The 18,817-nt window shown below is 38.8% G+C and overlaps 2 protein-coding genes across 2 annotated transcripts; both read right to left on the reverse strand.

The window, feature by feature from the left end:
- Positions 1 to 6,123: 6,123 nt before the first annotated feature.
- Positions 6,124 to 7,878, reverse strand: LOC137714451 (thaumatin-like protein 1). The gene is made up of 2 exons (XM_068453666.1): positions 7,114 to 7,878; positions 6,124 to 6,417 (listed from the first exon to the last, which is right to left on the reverse strand). The coding sequence occupies exons 1-2, from the start codon at positions 7,866 to 7,868 to the stop codon at positions 6,285 to 6,287; spliced, it is 888 nt and encodes a 295-aa protein (XP_068309767.1). The 5' UTR covers positions 7,869 to 7,878; the 3' UTR covers positions 6,124 to 6,284.
- Positions 7,879 to 12,404: 4,526 nt separating this feature from the next.
- Positions 12,405 to 13,724, reverse strand: LOC137742283 (cold shock protein 2-like). The gene has a single exon (XM_068482112.1). It carries the CDS (start codon positions 13,584 to 13,586, stop codon positions 12,792 to 12,794), a length of 795 nt encoding a protein of 264 aa, XP_068338213.1. The 5' UTR covers positions 13,587 to 13,724; the 3' UTR covers positions 12,405 to 12,791.
- Positions 13,725 to 18,817: the final 5,093 nt, after the last annotated feature.

Raw genomic sequence — 18,817 nt, forward strand, 5'->3', positions numbered from 1 at the left:
GGTGTTAGCGGTGAAGGCGCCGTGGCTTTCCCGTTGAGATTTTGGGTGTCAAGCAGAAAGGTGCAAAACTAGCATTCTTTGAGCAACCCAAATTTTCACAAAGCCTAGAAATTCGACGAAGAGGCCTCGAATTTCGACAAAACCCAGAAATCCTACGAACCTCCTGCCGCTCCTGTCCCAGAAATCCGACAAAACCCAGAAATTCGACTAATTAAGATCAATTAGCCCTAATACAATCTCGGGTGGCTATATGACTAAGTTGATACGAACAACAAATAAAATCTAACATTTGCATATTAGTCTTGTTGGGTCAATACAGTTCTTTAAGTTTTGAGGGTTTATTATATGTCGTGTTTTGCTTTCATTTGTGTTCCTATGTATAATCAAACATCTTTACTTTTGGGGGGAAACGGAATATTATGTCGTGTTTTAAATAGGATGATTCTGTCAACCCCCTTAAGCCTCCAAGTGACAGGTTATATGCCATGTAAAGTAACCGTCTGGATAAGATTTTTCAACTTTTGTTCTTTTTCATCAGCATCACCGTTCGATCGATCGATCATCCGCTGGTTTTGTTTTTGTTTCAGCATCTTTTTAGAGCTGGTTTGGTATTGGTGTGCTTTGAAATAAAAACGGCTTCTGTTATGCTACGAGAATAAACAGCTGTGAAATAAAACAGTAGAGTGTTTGATAAACTTTTTTTTTTTTTCGTAAAAGTGCTTTTAGCAAAAAAAGCAGTGTTAAAATGTTTGGTAAAATTTTATGCAAAATCGCTGCGTCGGTGTAAAATGACTAAAAAAGATATGATGTTGAATATTATATAATAATTTTTTTTTATCTTTTCTTTTATTATGACATTTATAAGATTTATATAAACTATTTATAAACCGTTGTGAGCTTTGAAGAATGTACTTTTACCTTTTTTTTATTAAGATATTTATAATTTTTTTTATTCTATTCTTTTCTCCACAAGTCGTTTCTTCTTTACTTTGTCCCTCTTTTACTTTGCAGAACCTGTGTCTATTCTATCTTTCGCCTCTCATTTCCTCTCTCCCCCTTCTCTCTCTCTGTCTCTCTCTGCCTGATCCTAAGGAAGGCTAGGTCGCGGGGAAAGGAAGGTTGGGTCGCATCAACCGATTCGCGAAAGATGGATGAACTCCGATTTTAGGACTTACCGTCGGTGTTAGCGGTGAAGGCGTCGTGGCTTTCCCGTTGAGATTTTGGGTGTCAAGTAGAAAGGTGCAAATCTAGCATTCTTTGTGCAACCCAGATTTTGACAAATTAAAGCCTAGAAATTCGGCGAAGAGGCCCCGAATTTCGACAAAACCCAAAAATTCGATGAACCTCCCGCCGCTCCTATCCCAGAAATCCGAAGAAGCTCAAAGTCAGAGAGGATGGAAGAGAGACATGGAGGGGTCGGTGACGAAGTTGACGGGTATAATGTATAATTTATTTAATTGCTAAAGGCCATTTTGGGTATTGGAAAATTTCATTAAAGGCCTCAGCGCCTCTTGCGAAATCGGTTTGCGCAGAAGTTGGGCAAGCAAAAAAACCGGTTTTTCAAAGCTGGGTTTTGCAACTGTGTGTTTTTGGCTTCTTTTCATCCAAAACTGTGAAAAAAAAGCTGAAGTTGAATGTTTACCAAACATAAAAAAACTCTCAGCTTTTTTTGATACCCACTTTTTTCAGAAGCACCTCAGTACCAAACAAGGGCTTAGTAAAGACAAGTACATCACCCAACCACCATATATAGCACTTTTGATAGTAAAAACATTCTTTCTAAAAAGGTTTATGTAAATCGGGAATCCTTGGTTTTTTTTTAAACCTTAATTTTCCTCCCCCCATAAACTTGTTTTTTTTAGGGGAAAAGCATGAATTGTATTTTTATGATTAATGGTGAAAAGGGAAAAGGTTGATTACACTAAATTTTAAACATGATAACTATATCAAGAAGAAAAGGATGCCTTTCGCTACAAGAAAAGTAAAATAATTGTTATCCCTAACAGAAACGATACAAGTTGCACGGGGTCAATTAAGTATGCATGGAAGGGGATCAGGGATGTGAAGGGGCAGTGAACATGGAGGAGGGAATAAGTGATAAAAAAGTAGCTTTAGTTTTGCTTATCAAGATATGGTTGTCAAAAGTGTTTTAATCTATGCTTTATGACTTTGTTATAGTTTAATAATTGTAGGCTTGTAGCTCATAATAATTAACGGTTGTGAGTTCTGCATGAATGATTTAAAAAGAAAGGTCGCTTAAGTCACGAGAACAATACTTTGGTTCCTATTGCATATATTTCCTATTGCATATATTCCAGGAGTTTTCAAAAGCTATAATCCTAATATGTTCGTACACTGGAACAAACAATTATTTAGTTTTTGGGGATTACAACAAATTATTCAGCAATGCCAATAGGTACAAAAGTTGTGGAGAATGCAACGCAAGAATATACAATTAATTAAAATGATCTTTGAAACTATACTTGATTCTCTAAAGTTCATATTTTGTTTTTCTAACGAGAATAAAAGATGATTAGATGATATTAACCCTTCGTCAATAATCGCGAGCAACACACCTCCTCTTCTCCGGAGGAAAAAAAATTGCACCAAACCTCCCGGTGTGCGGGGGCCCCTTTCTTTTTTGATCAATAACGATGAATTTCATTCCACACCAATAAAGCATTACACATTTGGGGTGGGTTGACTGGAAAATAAAGCAATGGCAAACAAAGACTTCAAAAACCCCCACCTGGTATAACCATCTTCAAGCAGAGAAGGTCCATCAACAGGAAAGAAGCTCCCTGTTTACCACCATCTGAAATCATATACTCCGAGTTTCCGACTCAGCCTCCAAAATTGCCATTTGCCATGGAGGAACCTCCTCAACCCAAGCCATGAATTCATTAAAGCTTAATGCAAATTGAGCCACTGAATGTGCCGCCATGTTTGCTGCTCTTGGCTGCCATTGGCACGCAAAGCTTCGAAAGCAATTTCTTAACAACTTAATCTCTTCCACTAAATTCCCGTCCACTCCTCTATCATCTTCAACGTCCAAAATACTATCCACCGCTGTTGAAGGATGACAATTTTCATATTTTGTCCAAGTTGAAGGTTGTTCATGAAGAAAAAATATCCCTTTACTAATCCCCACAAAATATTAGGATTAAAAGACAACTTTTTGTCATGAGTAGCCTTCAACTTGTACAAAATAAAGAAGTTGTCATCCATTTCTTCTTTGCCTTTAATATAGTGAATAGTCTTATCCAAATTAATCATCTTTAACAAACGAGGCCTTAAGAAGCTAAACTAATACCCGCACAGCAAGGATAATTAATGAAAATGATAATGCAGGGCAAAAAGATAGTCTTATTGTTGATTCTCTTGAGATTGTAAGAATAATTAACTTCAAAAGAATGAATGCTTCCTGTGTAGTTGTTAGAGGACTTATATGTGAAACCTTCTAACCCTAAATTATTTTTGATAATATATTGTAACGTATAGTTCAACACACACAACAAGTTAACACAACCATCTTCTGTTTGATGCTTCAGTCGAACAAGCATGCATACTAATTCGAGATGGTAACATAATAACGTCAGAAAACCATCGACTTTGGCAAACTTGTATGATTCTTTGACAACTCAAGAGGTATTGGACTTAATTTTTCCAGCCAAGCCCACTAAAATGTATGCTAAAAAGCCCATCACAGATTAAAACTTGCCTCTCAATCACCTGTCCATAAATATAATTTGCTTTTCAAAAGCTTGTCGTTTATATATACCTTTTTTTTGTACTCACACACAGCCGCCAGAATTTTCAAAGCACTAGCTAGGCAAAATTCTTGGTCTGAATGAAAGTGATTATGTTGGATGACTAAAAGGAAAGGCTAAGAAAATCAAGTGTGAAACAGTAACTTTTCTGTTGCTAAGTTCAGCATTACAACGCATAAATGCACATATGAAACGATAGATCCATGTTTTCAACAGAGATAAGATATATACTTTGCGTAAAGGCATAGCCAAATTGAGTTTTCAAGTTCTCACTGAGTAGTAGGAGAAAAAATTTCGTTGCGATTGATAATATATCTCTATCATCTTATCTTACTCGTCATGTCATAACTTTTTTATTTAGTATTTATTCCATGTGCAGGGCAATACTTCGATGAGTATTAGCTTCTTCCTCTCCAAAGTTGGACGAAAAAGGAGCATGTGACTAATATATAGGGAACATTTGGAGTTTTTGGTTTTCACTTCCTACTGGTGATAGAAGGCAAATGCATAGCGAAGGGGATGAAGAAGAGTAAATATATCCCATCATAATTCTTCACCCTCGCATTTCTTCCATATAAATTTTCCTCACATCTCAAGTGTGAAAAGTGAATATAAAACACTAAAAACAAAAACGTTATCAAACAGTCTCTTTGAATATGAATCTTTTTAATTTTCCTATGGATGATTTGCATTTGCATGAAAAAATTCACGTTTAACTTGCCTTACAAATGTGTATGTGCATGAATGGTCCTGCCGATACTCTTCCTAGGTCTTATTTTTATCGCATCAGCAATGAAGTCAATGTGAACATTTTCTTGATTTGATCACAAGTAAAGAATCTTTTGTAACTTGTTCAACACAAAATCTTGATTATAATTAAGGTGACTCATTAAGATGTTTAGAATCTTAACTTAATTATTCAACACGTACACTAATTAAGCTATGATCTGGCTTGTTTGTCCTAGTTTGTGTTAAAAGTCTTTTTATCAGGAAAAAAAAAGTTTAGGAAATTAGCTAGAAAGAAGATAAAGATTTACAGATTATATCTTGCAACTTTTGGAATTAAAGTTCTTAAGAAAAATAAATAAATAAATGAATAGAAATTAGAAATCGAAAAGAGCATAGCCAAGTTGGATTGCTTTCGTGCATGTAGCGTTGTAATGTCTAGGTGTAAAAGCTACGTAATTGATCGAACCTTTTTATCTACAAGAAATTGTTGCAAAGGCAGTTTTTATCTACTCACTTTGGCTGTTTAAAAGTATTAGAGGAGTTGACTGATACCACATTACTTATCAAATAACATCCTCTAGTTTATCGGGTTTTAAGGATATCATTTTGTTCGGTTGAAGGAGTGTACTTCTACAACTTGATGGTTCAACATATCTTTGGAATCAACCTTAATTAGTTACACATATTTGATAGTTTGTTAATTAATTGTTAACATGCTCTTTGTTGATGACTGTTTAGGTCAACAAACAAAAGTGTGAAATAAAACTATGATCATATTTTGTTCGGGCTTCTGTGATGCTGACCAAAATAGGCATCAACAAACAAAAGTGTGAAATAACACCATGATCAGATTTTGTTCGGCCTTTCGTGTTTTATCATTCCTTTCATTTTTCATGCATGGATCTCACGTCCTGATAGTAGAGGTGGTAAATTAATCCATAATTGTTAGTGAGTACTCATAAAACACATTTAATTTGACATCGCCATCATATAGAAGTCAAATGCTAGGGTTGGTGATAGTGTAAAGTGAAATCAAGTTAAATGGGTCTTAATGAGACATATTAACAATGTATTGAGTTGATTTGTCTCCTCTACATGGTACTATCAAGCAAAAACAGGCATGATGCATGCTGCATCACAAAGCACAATTAATCTACTAATTAAATGCGTATAAAATGCTTCGTAACAAGAATGTGACAACAAATTAAGGCATATATGCAGTCAACTTCTGATAAAGCAATTTGGAAATCACATCAACGCCACGAACAAAAGAAAAATAATAAAAATTAAAATACCAACTCATATAACATATTAAAAAAAAAGAACATTAACCCGTATTGTTGGATGTAGCAGCAAAAGAATTACATTTCCAGCTACTAATTATATCTGCTCCTCTACTATATAATTATTTACATCACAATCTAAAATCCGAAAATCGACAATAATTAAGAAAACACAAATGGAAAACCCCTTGTGATTATGGCAGCAAAAGCAACGCTCACGATTTGTCCTTTTATAATCAGACGACGTGGATCACATCATCACAGCGTGTCTGTGTTTGCACATATTGCTAAAGTTGCACACATGGGACCATAGGCTTTGCTCGACGCCGTATAAACCCAAAAGCAAAATTGTAACCTCCGATGGAATCGTGGGGCCCATTTCCTCCGGCGTCGGCTTCCAGAAAATGTCAAGGTGTTTGGGTCCACCACGTAATCTCGACAGTCGAACTGTTAGGTTGGATCTCCGATGAGATACTTTTAGTGTGAAATCTGCCACAGAGAATCAAAATAGCGGCAGCAACCGCCAAGCTGCCGCCATAACAGTGACGGCCATAACGACGAAGTTGGGCATCGTATTCCGTAAACTAGCTGAGACGTCGACTGCACCAGGGACCTGCCCATTCGACGACTTCACACTGCAAAACCCACCGCAAAAAATTCATTAAAAAATCAATACATTTTAAAAATAAATATAATAAAGATAATGTAATTAAATACTAATTAAATAATTAGCAAGTGTTGCATGTTGTGCCAATTACTTGCAATCATAAAGCAAGGACGGTGCTTGTATTGATGCATGTCAATTATTAAAACAAAAACGTGACGGCCATATCTTAACATGTTTGGCTGACAATCCAAAAATGGTCGAATCACAACCCAGCTTGTGAATTAAAACATAAACATTTTCGCTAACTTAGGCATACAAACAATTTCATCAATCATTCATACAATTTGGCAACATTGCATATTAATTTTGTTCACTTATATAATTCTTTAATGCTACAATAACGCTGCATAATATGTTATAAATGACCTAAATAATACATTTAGAACTTTTTTTTCGTAAGAAAATATCGAACTTGAGACCTGTTTTACGACTATTTACAATGATCATACTATAATAAAACTAACTCAGGCTTAACATGTCACCCGCCATTACAGCAAAACAAATACAGCTCGCTGAAATGAATGTGAGATACAATCGTTTAGTGGGTTATTCAACACTAATTAACTACGTAAAACACTGAAAAATGTGGTCAAATTTCGATTTAAATCTCTAAAATCCAAGAAAGTATTAAGCCAAAAAAAAAAAAAAAGTGAAAGATATTTACCTTGTTGAAAGAGCAGGGCAGAAAGTGATGATATAATTAGCGGAAGCACAGGTGAAGGTGCTGGTGCCGTCATCGTAAGCATAGCTGTAAGCTTTCGGGCACGCAGTCTTAAAAAACTGCGAGTAAGAACTCGGCTTGCATGTGTCCGGCGTAGCGTAGGCCCCACTACAGCAGTATTGAGGGTCCCCGAACGCCTCGCACGCGCTTTTACACGCCACGCCCTCGTCACTCGCTGTCACCTTCAGCTCCGAGGGGCACCCGGCGTTCAAGTCCACCACGCACCCGGTGGTAGTGCAGTTCCCTCCGGTCCCGCCCTCAGCCACCACCAACATGGGGAGATTATACCCGTCGACCAAACTCACGTCGTAGAAGTCCAGCCCGCCCGCGCCGTTCAATGTGAACTCCGCGAGAGTAGCAGGCGGAGCGGCTCCACTGCCGGCACATTCGACCGCAGAAGATCCGCAGTCGCCTGTCACACAAGTGAACTTTCCGGTGGTTGAGTCCTGGGAGCAGAGCGTCCGCCCCCATAACCTACCCGACCACGAGGTGGGAACAGAGAACGTGTTAGACTCTCCAGGACCCAAGGCGAATCCAGTAGTGGGTAGCTGGTCCGTCCCTGCATTCGACAAAATGCCCGGCCATATGGTGTTGGTGCACTTGTTTGTGATCGTGAACGTCGCCGAGTAACCGACTCCAATGGATTGAAGTAGACAGAGAAGGAATAAGAAGGATGAAAAGGCTTGATGGGAAGCCATTGGAAGTGAAATGTTTTTTTTTGTACGATTTTGTTTCAGTTGGCCATGTGGGAGATGGGTTTTTATAGAGGGTAAAAGGATTGTCTGCCCTTTCACTTTGGGTACCTCTCGTGTTCTTTTGTTTGTGTGGTCACGATTAAGTCACGTCAATATTTTATATTATTATTTATTTTTATCTTATTATATTTATAAAAAAATAATATAAAATATTAACATAATTTAATCTTGATCATACAAAACAAGAAGGCAAAAAAAACATCAAAAATGAAAGGACAGACAATAAGAATATGGTGGGGCCTTGGTGGGGTCAGGACCATGTTGTCACACGGATGGCAGAGATGTTTGAGTGTCTCTATTTTTAGTGGCGGCAACTTGTGCAGAGAGAAGGCATCGTGATAATATGTTTGAAAAATGGCATACGGGAGAAGAAAGGGCTTTTCGAGGCCTGTAAGATCATTTTCATCCGTTCTGGTCGATTTGAATTTAAACCACTTATTATGGTAGTTATTATTTACTCTCTATTTATTGTAATACTAACTATCATGGCAGTCATTATTTTCAAAAATTTATTTAACTTTTTGGTCTAATTCAATTACTTGATGATTATTGAACGGATTAAATTAATTTAGAATAAGTGATTATTATTATGTTACGTGACATATCTATCACAAAAATGTTTAGATTCTCTAATAGAGTTGGCAGTCAACAATGTGGATTCGGCTTTGACTTCATTTTCGACGAGAGATGTCAATTTTGTAAGCAAAATTCAAATAAGAATGTAGAAAATGAATAAAATGTAGAAAAATAAGAATACAAAAGACGTTGGTGTAGGAAGTAAAAAAATGAGTTAGTATCTGTTAGGAAAAATTCAAGTTGGTGTTCAAAAATTAAGAGATTTTTCAAAGCATTAAGAATACAAAGTGCATTATATGTCATTATATAAGTTGAAAGAGTTTTTTTTTTTTTTTTTTTTTAAATGTCTCCACTTGTATTATAACTTACACCGAAAAATCTCTCCAGAAATTCACATGTTTGGTTTGGATTTGGGAGTGATTGGGTAGGGGCGCCAGACTCATGAGCTTTCAGCATCTGAGTTGAAAATATCAGTCCAGTGACTAGTCAACGGAGGGAGCATATATCCTACTTACACGTGGACTATTGGGACTACTGTGTCAGAAGCAACAGGAGTCATTCATTATAGAGCTGCCACGTGTTTGATAAATCCTGACACCAGTCTTCCTCCCTGGGAGAAATTTTTCCAAGTGACGGGAACACCATGACACGTGGTGTTCCCTCACACATTATGATTTAGTTTTATTTATTTATTGAAATATAAAATTGAAAGATATTCAAGATGTCAAATCCTAATGTGTGAGGGAACACCACGTGTCATGGTGTTCCCGTCACTTGGAAAAATTTCTCCCTCCCTGGGGGAAATGTTCCTCGCCTCATCCTTTTCCTACGAATCCCGTGATCTCATCCATTCATTATATATTATGCAATCAATTTTTGTTAGGTACTATTTATATTTAATTTTAAATTTTAAATTTTAAAATTTGAAATGATTTATAACTGCATGATATAAGATGAACGAGTGAGATCACCAAATCCCTAGAAAGAGATCTGGCGAGGATCATTTCCCCTCCTTGGGTGTAGGCAACACGGTTACGTAATCGGAATCAAATATCAAACTCTTCGTTTGTAAAACATGCGATGTATTTTTTTCAAGCTCAAGTTAGGCTTGACTTGGCCTTTATACGAGCCGAGTTTGAGGAAGCTTAAAAATTTTGAACCTGATACCAAGCTCAAGCTGTTTCGCGCTATTTTTTATACTAAGTTGGTACAGTTGTTAAAAAAATTTGCAATATCGTGGTAGGTTTAGGCTTAAGAGCTGAGTATCAAATATTTTTAATATGTTCTTACATAGTAATCACTACTATACATATAAAAGCATTAAGTTTATAGCAATATCTTACTTCTAAAATGTTTTGAAGCGTATACTAGGACTGGGAACAATGAACAAATCGGCAGTGCTTATGTTGTTTTATGATTTTGGCTTCTTTGAGCGGCAACCATGAAGTTCTATTTGTACTTAGTTCCCCAAGAAAGAAGAAATCCCATCAAACTATATATTTACACTGAGTGAGTGGAAGAACAAATTGGTTGCAAACTTGTCATTCTCGAGATTCCCTCACACTCGTAATTTTCGAGTGGCAATAATGATTTTCTAATATTTAATTTTAGCTGGCGAGAGGTGGATTAGTCTTCAACAAATATAAAATATGTGGGTTACATGAGATCATCAATTAGAAAATGACATGCAACCTTAAATTTCAGTGACCCCGAGCTCGCAAACGTTGCTTTCGTTGCAAGTTGGCAACTTGACAACCAGCGGAGGCCAAGGTTTGGGTCAAAAACAGAAGGGTAAGCGTCCCTTGGAAACCTGAAGGGCCGGAACGACAGAAACCCAAAACATTTACCAAAACCTGAAGGGCCAGACAGACAGAGACCCAAAACATTTACCAATTGCTGCAACCCATGCTCTTTGGGTCACTTCAAAACACAATTTCAGGTTAACCCAGAAAGTGAAATTAGATGACAAGCATCCATCTCCATCAGATTTGGAAACAAAATTAAGACCAGATGTTCACATTTAGCTGTACCAAGAATTATGTTTAATTAATGGGATGTGCTAGCGAGACTCGTCCAAAAAGTTATTCCGCCAAGACTCGCTTAGCCACGTAGCCTTTAAAAAACCCTCATTGAATTTTATCTGGCACCCACGTTTTAAACAAAACAAAAATAAAACAAAAATGTTCAGTGTCATACCTTGGAGATGTAAACAACGGGTTTGGGCCGTTGCTATCGCGACTCGAATCAAAATCCTGGTTCAAGCACCTTCACGAGTCAAAATAGAAGAATATGACATCCAGCTAAAGCTCCCTGTGATTTAAGATCATCTGAGATTTCCAAATGCTATATCAGCTAGAAACTATCCCTATTCCCTAATCACTATCCATACAAAACAATGAGCAGGGATTAGTCGAGAAAGAAAAACGATTCACTTCAAGTCTTTAACGCATGTCCCAAGCTAACTAAAACTCTTGGGATGCGTTTGTTACACCGGATTGAACTAGCTTCAAGGACTAAGCTGGACTGACTAAGCTCGACTAACTTAGTGAAGCGTTTGGTGCATCGTCGAACTAAGAAGCAAGACTATAATATTATATTATTTAATCTATATTCCTCTCCAATCTCTTCATTCATCTTTTTCTCCGCCACTCCCTCCCCATTCCCCTTTTCTCCCATTTTTGTCCCTCCTTTTCTTTGTACCAATCTCTTTCCCCTCAATTTTTCATAGTTGTGCAAGAAAAATCACTCAAATTCACTTCACCCAACACTAAAGTTTTCAATCTTGCACCAATCCTTTGCACGAAATTTCCCTAACTATGTTTCCGACCCAACCCTTTGCACCCAAATTTTTTTAATTTCAAAATCCAAGATCACAATCTCTGAGCAACGATGTTGTCGACGGAAGAATCTAGGTCACCATGAGCAACGAGGCTGTTGTTGTCTAGCCACCATGGCTAATGTCGGTGGTGGAAGAATCTAGGTCATCACCTCTAATCAATGATGCCAACCAGCCCAGCCACCATGTACGTCTGAAGCTTCTCTACCATGAACGTTTGAAGGGGTACGCAAGCCACAACTGAATGGGTTCGCAAGCGTGTCAGTTCCCATTAAAGCTTATGCTACAACTTACCTCATGATATACTCACGCTTCGCCTGGAAGGCTTAAAAAGATTTTGCTGGGTAGAACCAAATAGAACCAGATGGGGGTGACAAGCTGCTTAAGTTTGCAGCGCTGCCCCCCACCATCACTTAAGCAACAACAGATGACAAGCTGCTTAAGTTTGCTGCGCTGCCCCCCCACCATCACTTAAGCAACAGCAGCAACAGCAGACGACAAGCTGCTTAAGTTTGCAGCGCTGCCCCCCACCATCACTTAAGCAACAGCAGCAACAACAGATGACAAGGTGCTCAAGTTCATTATATCACATGTATATAAACAGAATACCTATGCATACTCATGATCATAAGGATCATGATCAGCTCTTCGCTCCCGGGTACATCAACTGCAATGATCACAAATCCTATCCCTTATTAACTAGTAACAAAAATGCAAGTGGTTCATCTCTTTTTCTCCAAATGTTGGAAACACCTAATCTCTCAACATCAACAAGATGTAACAAATAGCAAAGTTAAACAGGATTCCGGTACACAATGCAATATCAAGTTATCAACAACAATGAGAAAAGCAAGTGGCAATTGCTAGGCTGCAAACAAGACGATAATCAGCTCTATCGCCTAAAGTTAGAGACAATTGAAGACATTTAATTCAACTTCTGCCAAACCGAAAATAACACAACAAAGTCAAGCCACCACACCAATACATTGGAGATACCATAAATTCACAGTTGAAAACAAAATCAAGAGCATGCCACAACATTTGAAAATGTCTAATTCAATTTCCAATGAAAAGAACATCATCAAACCACACACATTGTTCAATTATCGAAAGTAGAGACCAAAGTTAACACTCAAAATAAAAGGCTTTCAATTTAATAGCTCCGAGCGTCACCGATAACATGATAAGAAGGATTAATATGAAAAGGCACCTAGTTCTATAGCCGAACCACCACATATATGCATGTGAAAGGGGAAAACTTGTTCGCCAAACAACGGCACTTATCATCGATCAGAAAAATTAAATCCCTTTTGCAAAAACCATCATATGTATATCCCACCAAAACGCAAAATTAAGAGACCCAAATACTAAAAAGACTAATGATTTAGCAACAAAAAGATTAAAGATTCTTGAGGAGAATATTTACTATTACTCTCTCTCCTCTTTTATTTCCTTCAAGCGTTGGGATTAGGAGGATTAGCACACTCCTTAGCAAAATGCCCTGCTTCCCCACAGTTATAACAACCTGATCCAGAGCTCAATCCATATCGTCCGCCTCCACGAGCACTGCTATCACCGCCGCCGCTGCAATCCCTCGCCATGTGGCCATATGCCCCACAGCTATAGCAAGCACCAGAACCAGCACCAGCGCCGCCGCCTCCACCAGTAGCACAGTCCCTCGCCATATGCCCAAATGCACCACACTTGTAGCAGCCGCCGCCGCCACCGCCGCCGCCGCCACCTCCACCACCACCGCTAGTCCCATTAGGGCATACCCTTGCCACGTGGCCATACTCACCACAAGTAAAACAGCCACCACCACCGGCTCCGCCACCTCCACTGCCCTGACGGCAATCTCTAGCCATGTGCCCAGGCTCGCCGCAACTATAACACCCATCGCCACCGGCACCGCCTCCATTCCTCCTATCACCGCCTCTCCATCCACCTCCAAATCCAAAACCGCCACCACCGCCACCGCGGCCCCCAGAGCGACCGAAGTTCTCCTTCTTGTTACCGACCAACGGCGCGCCATTAGGTCCTGTCACATCGACGGCTTTGGTCTTGCCGTCGTCGCCGAAGTCGATAAAGAACTCGACGGACTCGCCCTCCGCGACGGTGCGGAAACCGTCGGATCTGATCGAGGACTGGTGGACGAAAAGGTCCTCGCCTCCGTCGTCGGGGGTGATGAAGCCATAGCCCTTGACGTCGTTGAACCACCGCACCTTCCCGGTCGATCTCTCCTCCGCCATGGTTAAGGGTTAAAATTCTGATATGGATTTACGCGAGGGTTTGAAAGCGATAAACAGAGAGAGAGAGACCGATTAGAGAGAGAGAGAGAGAGAGAGAGAGCAGAGTTGCAGTGAAGGCAAAGGCAAATCTAAGTAAAAGAATTTTATTAATTTTTATTTATATAAAATGAAAACCCTAATCCGTGTCAGGCCCGTTTCTTAATTCCCTGGGCTTCTTTTACTTTAAGCTTTTTAGGTGCTTGGATCAGCTGCTCCTCCATGTACTACAACAATCCTTCAACCTCTAAAATTAATCCTTTCCTATAAAATATTCTTTTTTTGCAATCTTATTAGATTAGAAATGTGATTGTGTAAATCCTAGTATATCTAGGAATATCTCTTATATTCCTATTAGGAATTGATTACCTATTAAAAGTTATAATCCTAAAAGCGTAAGGAATTAACCTTCCCTACTACTATAAATAAATGCATAATGAGGTGAAATAGAACACACCTCACAATTACACATCTCTCTCTTTTTCTCTACTCTTGCCGCACCCCTCTCTCTAAGGCATTCAGAATTATTCAAGAAATTATGTCTACAATACGTTATCAACACACTCTTGACGCTACACTAAAAAGAGTTTATTCTTCAATCAGAGGAGTATTATGTTTTAATCATTCTTTTTAAAGTTAATTAATTATTTTATTGAATTGATATACATGCTATTGATTCAATTTAATTTTTCTTTGTTGAACGTGATACAACGCATTGGAAATGTAATTCTGGCTTTCTGAAAATGATCTTCTACAAATTCAAAGGTTTTTGTTGTTTTCTACCAATCAGGTACGCTTAAAATAAAGTAAGATATTTGAAACGACCAAAAAGCATGAAAATATTCCGCATGATGCATGAACCCCTACATTTATATTTACCTTCCGATATATATATATATATGTATATATATATATATATATTTGTATACACACGTTTCATGCATTACCCAATTTTTGCTACGTGTAATTTGTGAGTCAAAGAATATAAATAAATTAGAAGCATATTAGGATTTTTCAAACCCTAGAAATTTCGAAAAAAAAAAGAAAAAAAAATTGGACATAATGCGGTACCACCGCCGTGGCACCATCGTCGGCAACACCATGCACCGTCGCTGGCCTGGAGCCCAACTGCATGGACCACCGTAGCAGCCCTTTGGGTTTACTGCTCCTACACGCAGCAACCAAGCTTCGGCCTGGGGTATGTTTCGACGGGCGTGAAGCCCCGAGCCCACCTACAGCTTGGCCTGACCCGCCAGCAACCCTCTGTTCTTGCTAGGCTTTATTTTTTGCCCCGGCCCGCAACCAATCAACCAGCCCAATAGGCTGGGTTTCTTCCCCCAGTCCAATAACAAGGCTCCAGCTTTGGTTAGGCCTTCCGTGTGCTAGCCCACAAGCCTGCTTCGACTGGCCTTGTCCCACGGGCCCCTTTTTCCCAATACCAGTAGCCTTGGCTACTGGGCATACTCTGTGCAGTTGGCCTGTGGCCTGCAACCACCCGTGGGCTGCCTTTTGCAGCCAACTGGAGCCCAAATTTTTTTGGGCTATGTTTTTTCGACCCAATACTATTATTTAGCATTCTAACTAATTTTAACCCGAATGTTATAAAAAATTTTGCTTCTGTGATCGACCTTGTTTGGTCCTGATCTATTGAATTAATTAAAAATGACCTACAGTCCATTAATCTGATAATGAATCCGAAATTATTGACTTGAAGATCACTTTTGGACATTAACGATCCAATAATTTATTTATCTTCTTTGAAGTGTGACATCCTTTCGTAGTCCCCAAACGCTCACACTTGAGTTCTTGAAGAAACTCAAATCCACTACACTTAAATTAGCATATTGCATTATATGTTCTTGCAGGAACCTCTCTTTTATAAAATAAACATTCATAAAATAAATTGAACATGTAGTTTCAAATTTAGTGCCTTTAAAACTCACAATTTTCATAAAATAATACACCCATGAAAACCCGACGTTTTTCATGAAAACCATGTCTTAGAATTCAAATGTTCTAACTTTGATGCTTATGGATGATTCACTCCAGTAGCATCAATCACAATCTTGTTCTTTCCAATTTAGTGGATTGTCGAATCGTCACAAGTTTGATTTTCCTTGATTTGGAAGTTTCTAATAAAAACCATTTCATGTGGGTACAAAACGTGAATCTCCACTTGACTATCAAGTAGTTGAGAAACCATTGAAGCCAACAATGGCAAGGAAGAGTTGAATAAGCCTCCGCCATGATCTTCATTCGAAGACTTATGCCTGAAGCATTACCCACAGAAATACCTCCCGAACGAGGATTGCATGGCTCTTTGGCTCGCTTCTACGGACTATCTAATCATGAAAAATATTGCCCAAAGCACATCATGATTGCGTCCATGAATAAGTACAATTTTGAAGTTTATAAATCCGATAGAATTTTGACTGGAGAATACTTTTTCTCGTCATTCCATGTTTCTAACTCCCTCTTGAGGCAGCAGTGTAGAAAGTGGAAGTTTACCAAATTCTTGGATCTGATTACTACCATAAACGTGAGAGAAAGGTATAGACCCAGTTCAGCTGGAGTCTACTGAATGGCCCGACCTAGTTCGGTCAAAACCTACCGAATGTTGATGCCTTGCTTTGGCAAGGATGCACCAAAGGGCATGCTCTGCTTCGGCAGAGGTGCACCGAACAATACTACTCTGCTTCGGCAGAGACCTACCGAACAGAACCCTTCATCTTCGGCTGGAGCCTATTGAACTCAATTCGGGGTCTGTCTCTTTCACAATCCAATTTCGAGTTTGTTTTTACAACATATGGTAGAATCAAGGCTGGCCAAGGTGTGGCATTATGCCTGAAGCATGATCTTTGGCACCCAAGACTTAAAACTTCAAGAATAAGGGATAATATTCCCGAACCTCAATCCTACAGAATCTACTTTCGTCTAGATGGATGCCTGCAAGGATAGACGTACTTAATGGACGTTGAGTTAACATCCCTAGAGGGTGTGACATCTCTATTAGACGATTTGGTACACCGGTGGATAGCCAATCAATCTGTCTTGGCTTGAAGCACAACAGATCACTCGGTTTGTAGGATTCACTTCCATAGAAGAGGAAGACACGGCGCAAAAATGAATCTATACTCTATCACTGTCTTAAATCATTTCCATCTCATGAGATTAATCCGGATTACTCCTGAGACTTGAAGTTCTTGGTCCAGTATACTAGTTTGGATGAGAAAATCGAATTGAAATGAGATTACCATCAATGATGTTTTCACTTATATGGTAGCTACCGACATAAATGAAAAGCAACGATATCAAACCGTGTTCCATTGATTAAGTGACAACGTAGAACTGATTCGACAACTGAAATTACAATCCAGGTCAAATTCCTTACCAAAGTGTGTTTTGGACCTATCGTTCCTACACTGCCCAAGGTACCCCTATTGTGTTACAAGTGGGAAATGACGCATTATAAGATGAATGAAATAGTGCGATATGATGCACGCTTTATGGTGCAAGGTTTCTCTTAAAACATCCTGTGATTGATAGTAGCATTATGAAATGTGGTTAGTGTTTCTCCATGGGGATATAGATACAGAGATTTACATGTAAGTTCCCGAAGAATTACCTAGACTGGTTCAAATACTTCCAAAACCACGGAACACCCTCTTAACTTATTTGAGGCGTTCACTTACAATCCGACGGATGTGGTATACCAGTCTAAGTGATTATATGATTAGTCAGGAATAAATTATGCCCTTGCATGTTAAACTATGAAGTCTTATTCCGAATTTCTAGAGTTATAGTTTATGTCGTTGACACGAATCTCACTAAGACTCTGGAAGAGCTTGAGAAAACTGTGTCGCACCTGAAGATGGAATTTGAGATGAAGGATCTTAGGACAACTCGTTTATGCCTTGACCTGAAGTTGAAGCATTGTTCTGACGATGTTTTGGTCTACTAGTCGAACAACACCCCGAAAGTATCACTTTTGAGTATACCTTTGATCGTCCATACGTTTTATGCAAATGAGATCCTTGAAGAGGTTACGGAATCTAAAATTCCATATCTAAGTTCAACTTTGCGCTTTGTTGTACTTAGCTCATTGTATTTATTTAGACAGGACATCTCATTCGCTGTTGATCTATTGGTAAAAATGTAGCACCGCGCCTACACATAACCATTGAATTGGTATTAAAGACGTACCCTGAAGGTACTATGAATTTGGGCAAATCAAATCTCGACGCATCTCGAGCAGATCCAACCCCCTGATCCTCGGAATGATGCTTGCCTTGTTTGTTATGCAGGTTACTTATCAAACCCGCACAAGGCAAAATCCCTGAATGGTTATGTCTTTATCGTTAGGGATATCACAATATCTTGAAGGTCAATGATATGACCTTAGTTGCGAAATCTTCGAATTGTTTGAAGACTCACCTTACTTCACTACGCCACAATTGATACATGGTTAGGAGTTCTTGTTGAGCATATTCGAAGTACTTGATGTTTTCATCCATCGTTGAGTCCCAACAACGATCTATGAAGACTATGCCAAATATATCCACCCAACCAAGATATGATACGTCAACAAAGGCCAGGATATATTGCATCTACATCTACATCAACAAAACATCTAGAGATTGAAGTCATGCGAACCGATCCCAGACAACCTTGCCTACCTTTACAAGACGTCATTGCCAAAGTCAACCTTCCAGAAGTTTGTATGAGGAATTGGTATGCCTAACTATCATATGCAATGCTTGTAGTTCTCATTTGGAAGTTCTGTCAAACTCTGGGGGAGTATCCAGAATTATACTCACTTGATCTTAATGTACTCTTTTTCCCTACGATTAGGAGCATTTTTCCTATTGGGTTTTTGCTACGTAACTAGGGTTTAACGAGGCACCCATCCTGAGCTGATCATACCCTTGTGAGCTCTTCTACTTGCGTCCAGAAGACTTATACTTTTGACTTAATGCAACTTATTGCTTTTCTCCTTAGTTTATGGGTTTTTCTCCCACCTTGGGTTTTACCATAGCGAGGTTTTGTGAGTTTTACTTTTTTATGCATTCTTCCGTTGATTTGAGACTCGCATTCGGTCATTGTGTCGACAATTTCATCAACTATACTTACTTCATCGCTGAAGACCTCATGCGTCATTTACTTGAGTATTTACAGACTCAAGGGGGAATGTTGTG

Source organism: Pyrus communis, chromosome 1 (genome assembly GCF_963583255.1).
Source record: "Pyrus communis chromosome 1, drPyrComm1.1, whole genome shotgun sequence".
NCBI lineage: Eukaryota > Viridiplantae > Streptophyta > Magnoliopsida > Rosales > Rosaceae > Pyrus > Pyrus communis.

Excerpts from the sequence above, each read along its gene's own strand:
- LOC137742283 (XM_068482112.1), bottom strand. The coding sequence starts at position 13,586 with ATGGCGGAGGAGAGATCGACCGGGAAGGTGCGGTGGTTCAACGACGTC.
- LOC137714451 (XM_068453666.1), bottom strand. The coding sequence starts at position 7,868 with ATGGCTTCCCATCAAGCCTTTTCATCCTTCTTATTCCTTCTCTGTCTA. Across the intron at positions 6,418-7,113 it reads TGCCCTGCTCTTTCAACAAG|TGTGAAGTCGTCGAATGGGC; the intron begins GTAAATATCTTT and ends TGGGTTTTGCAG.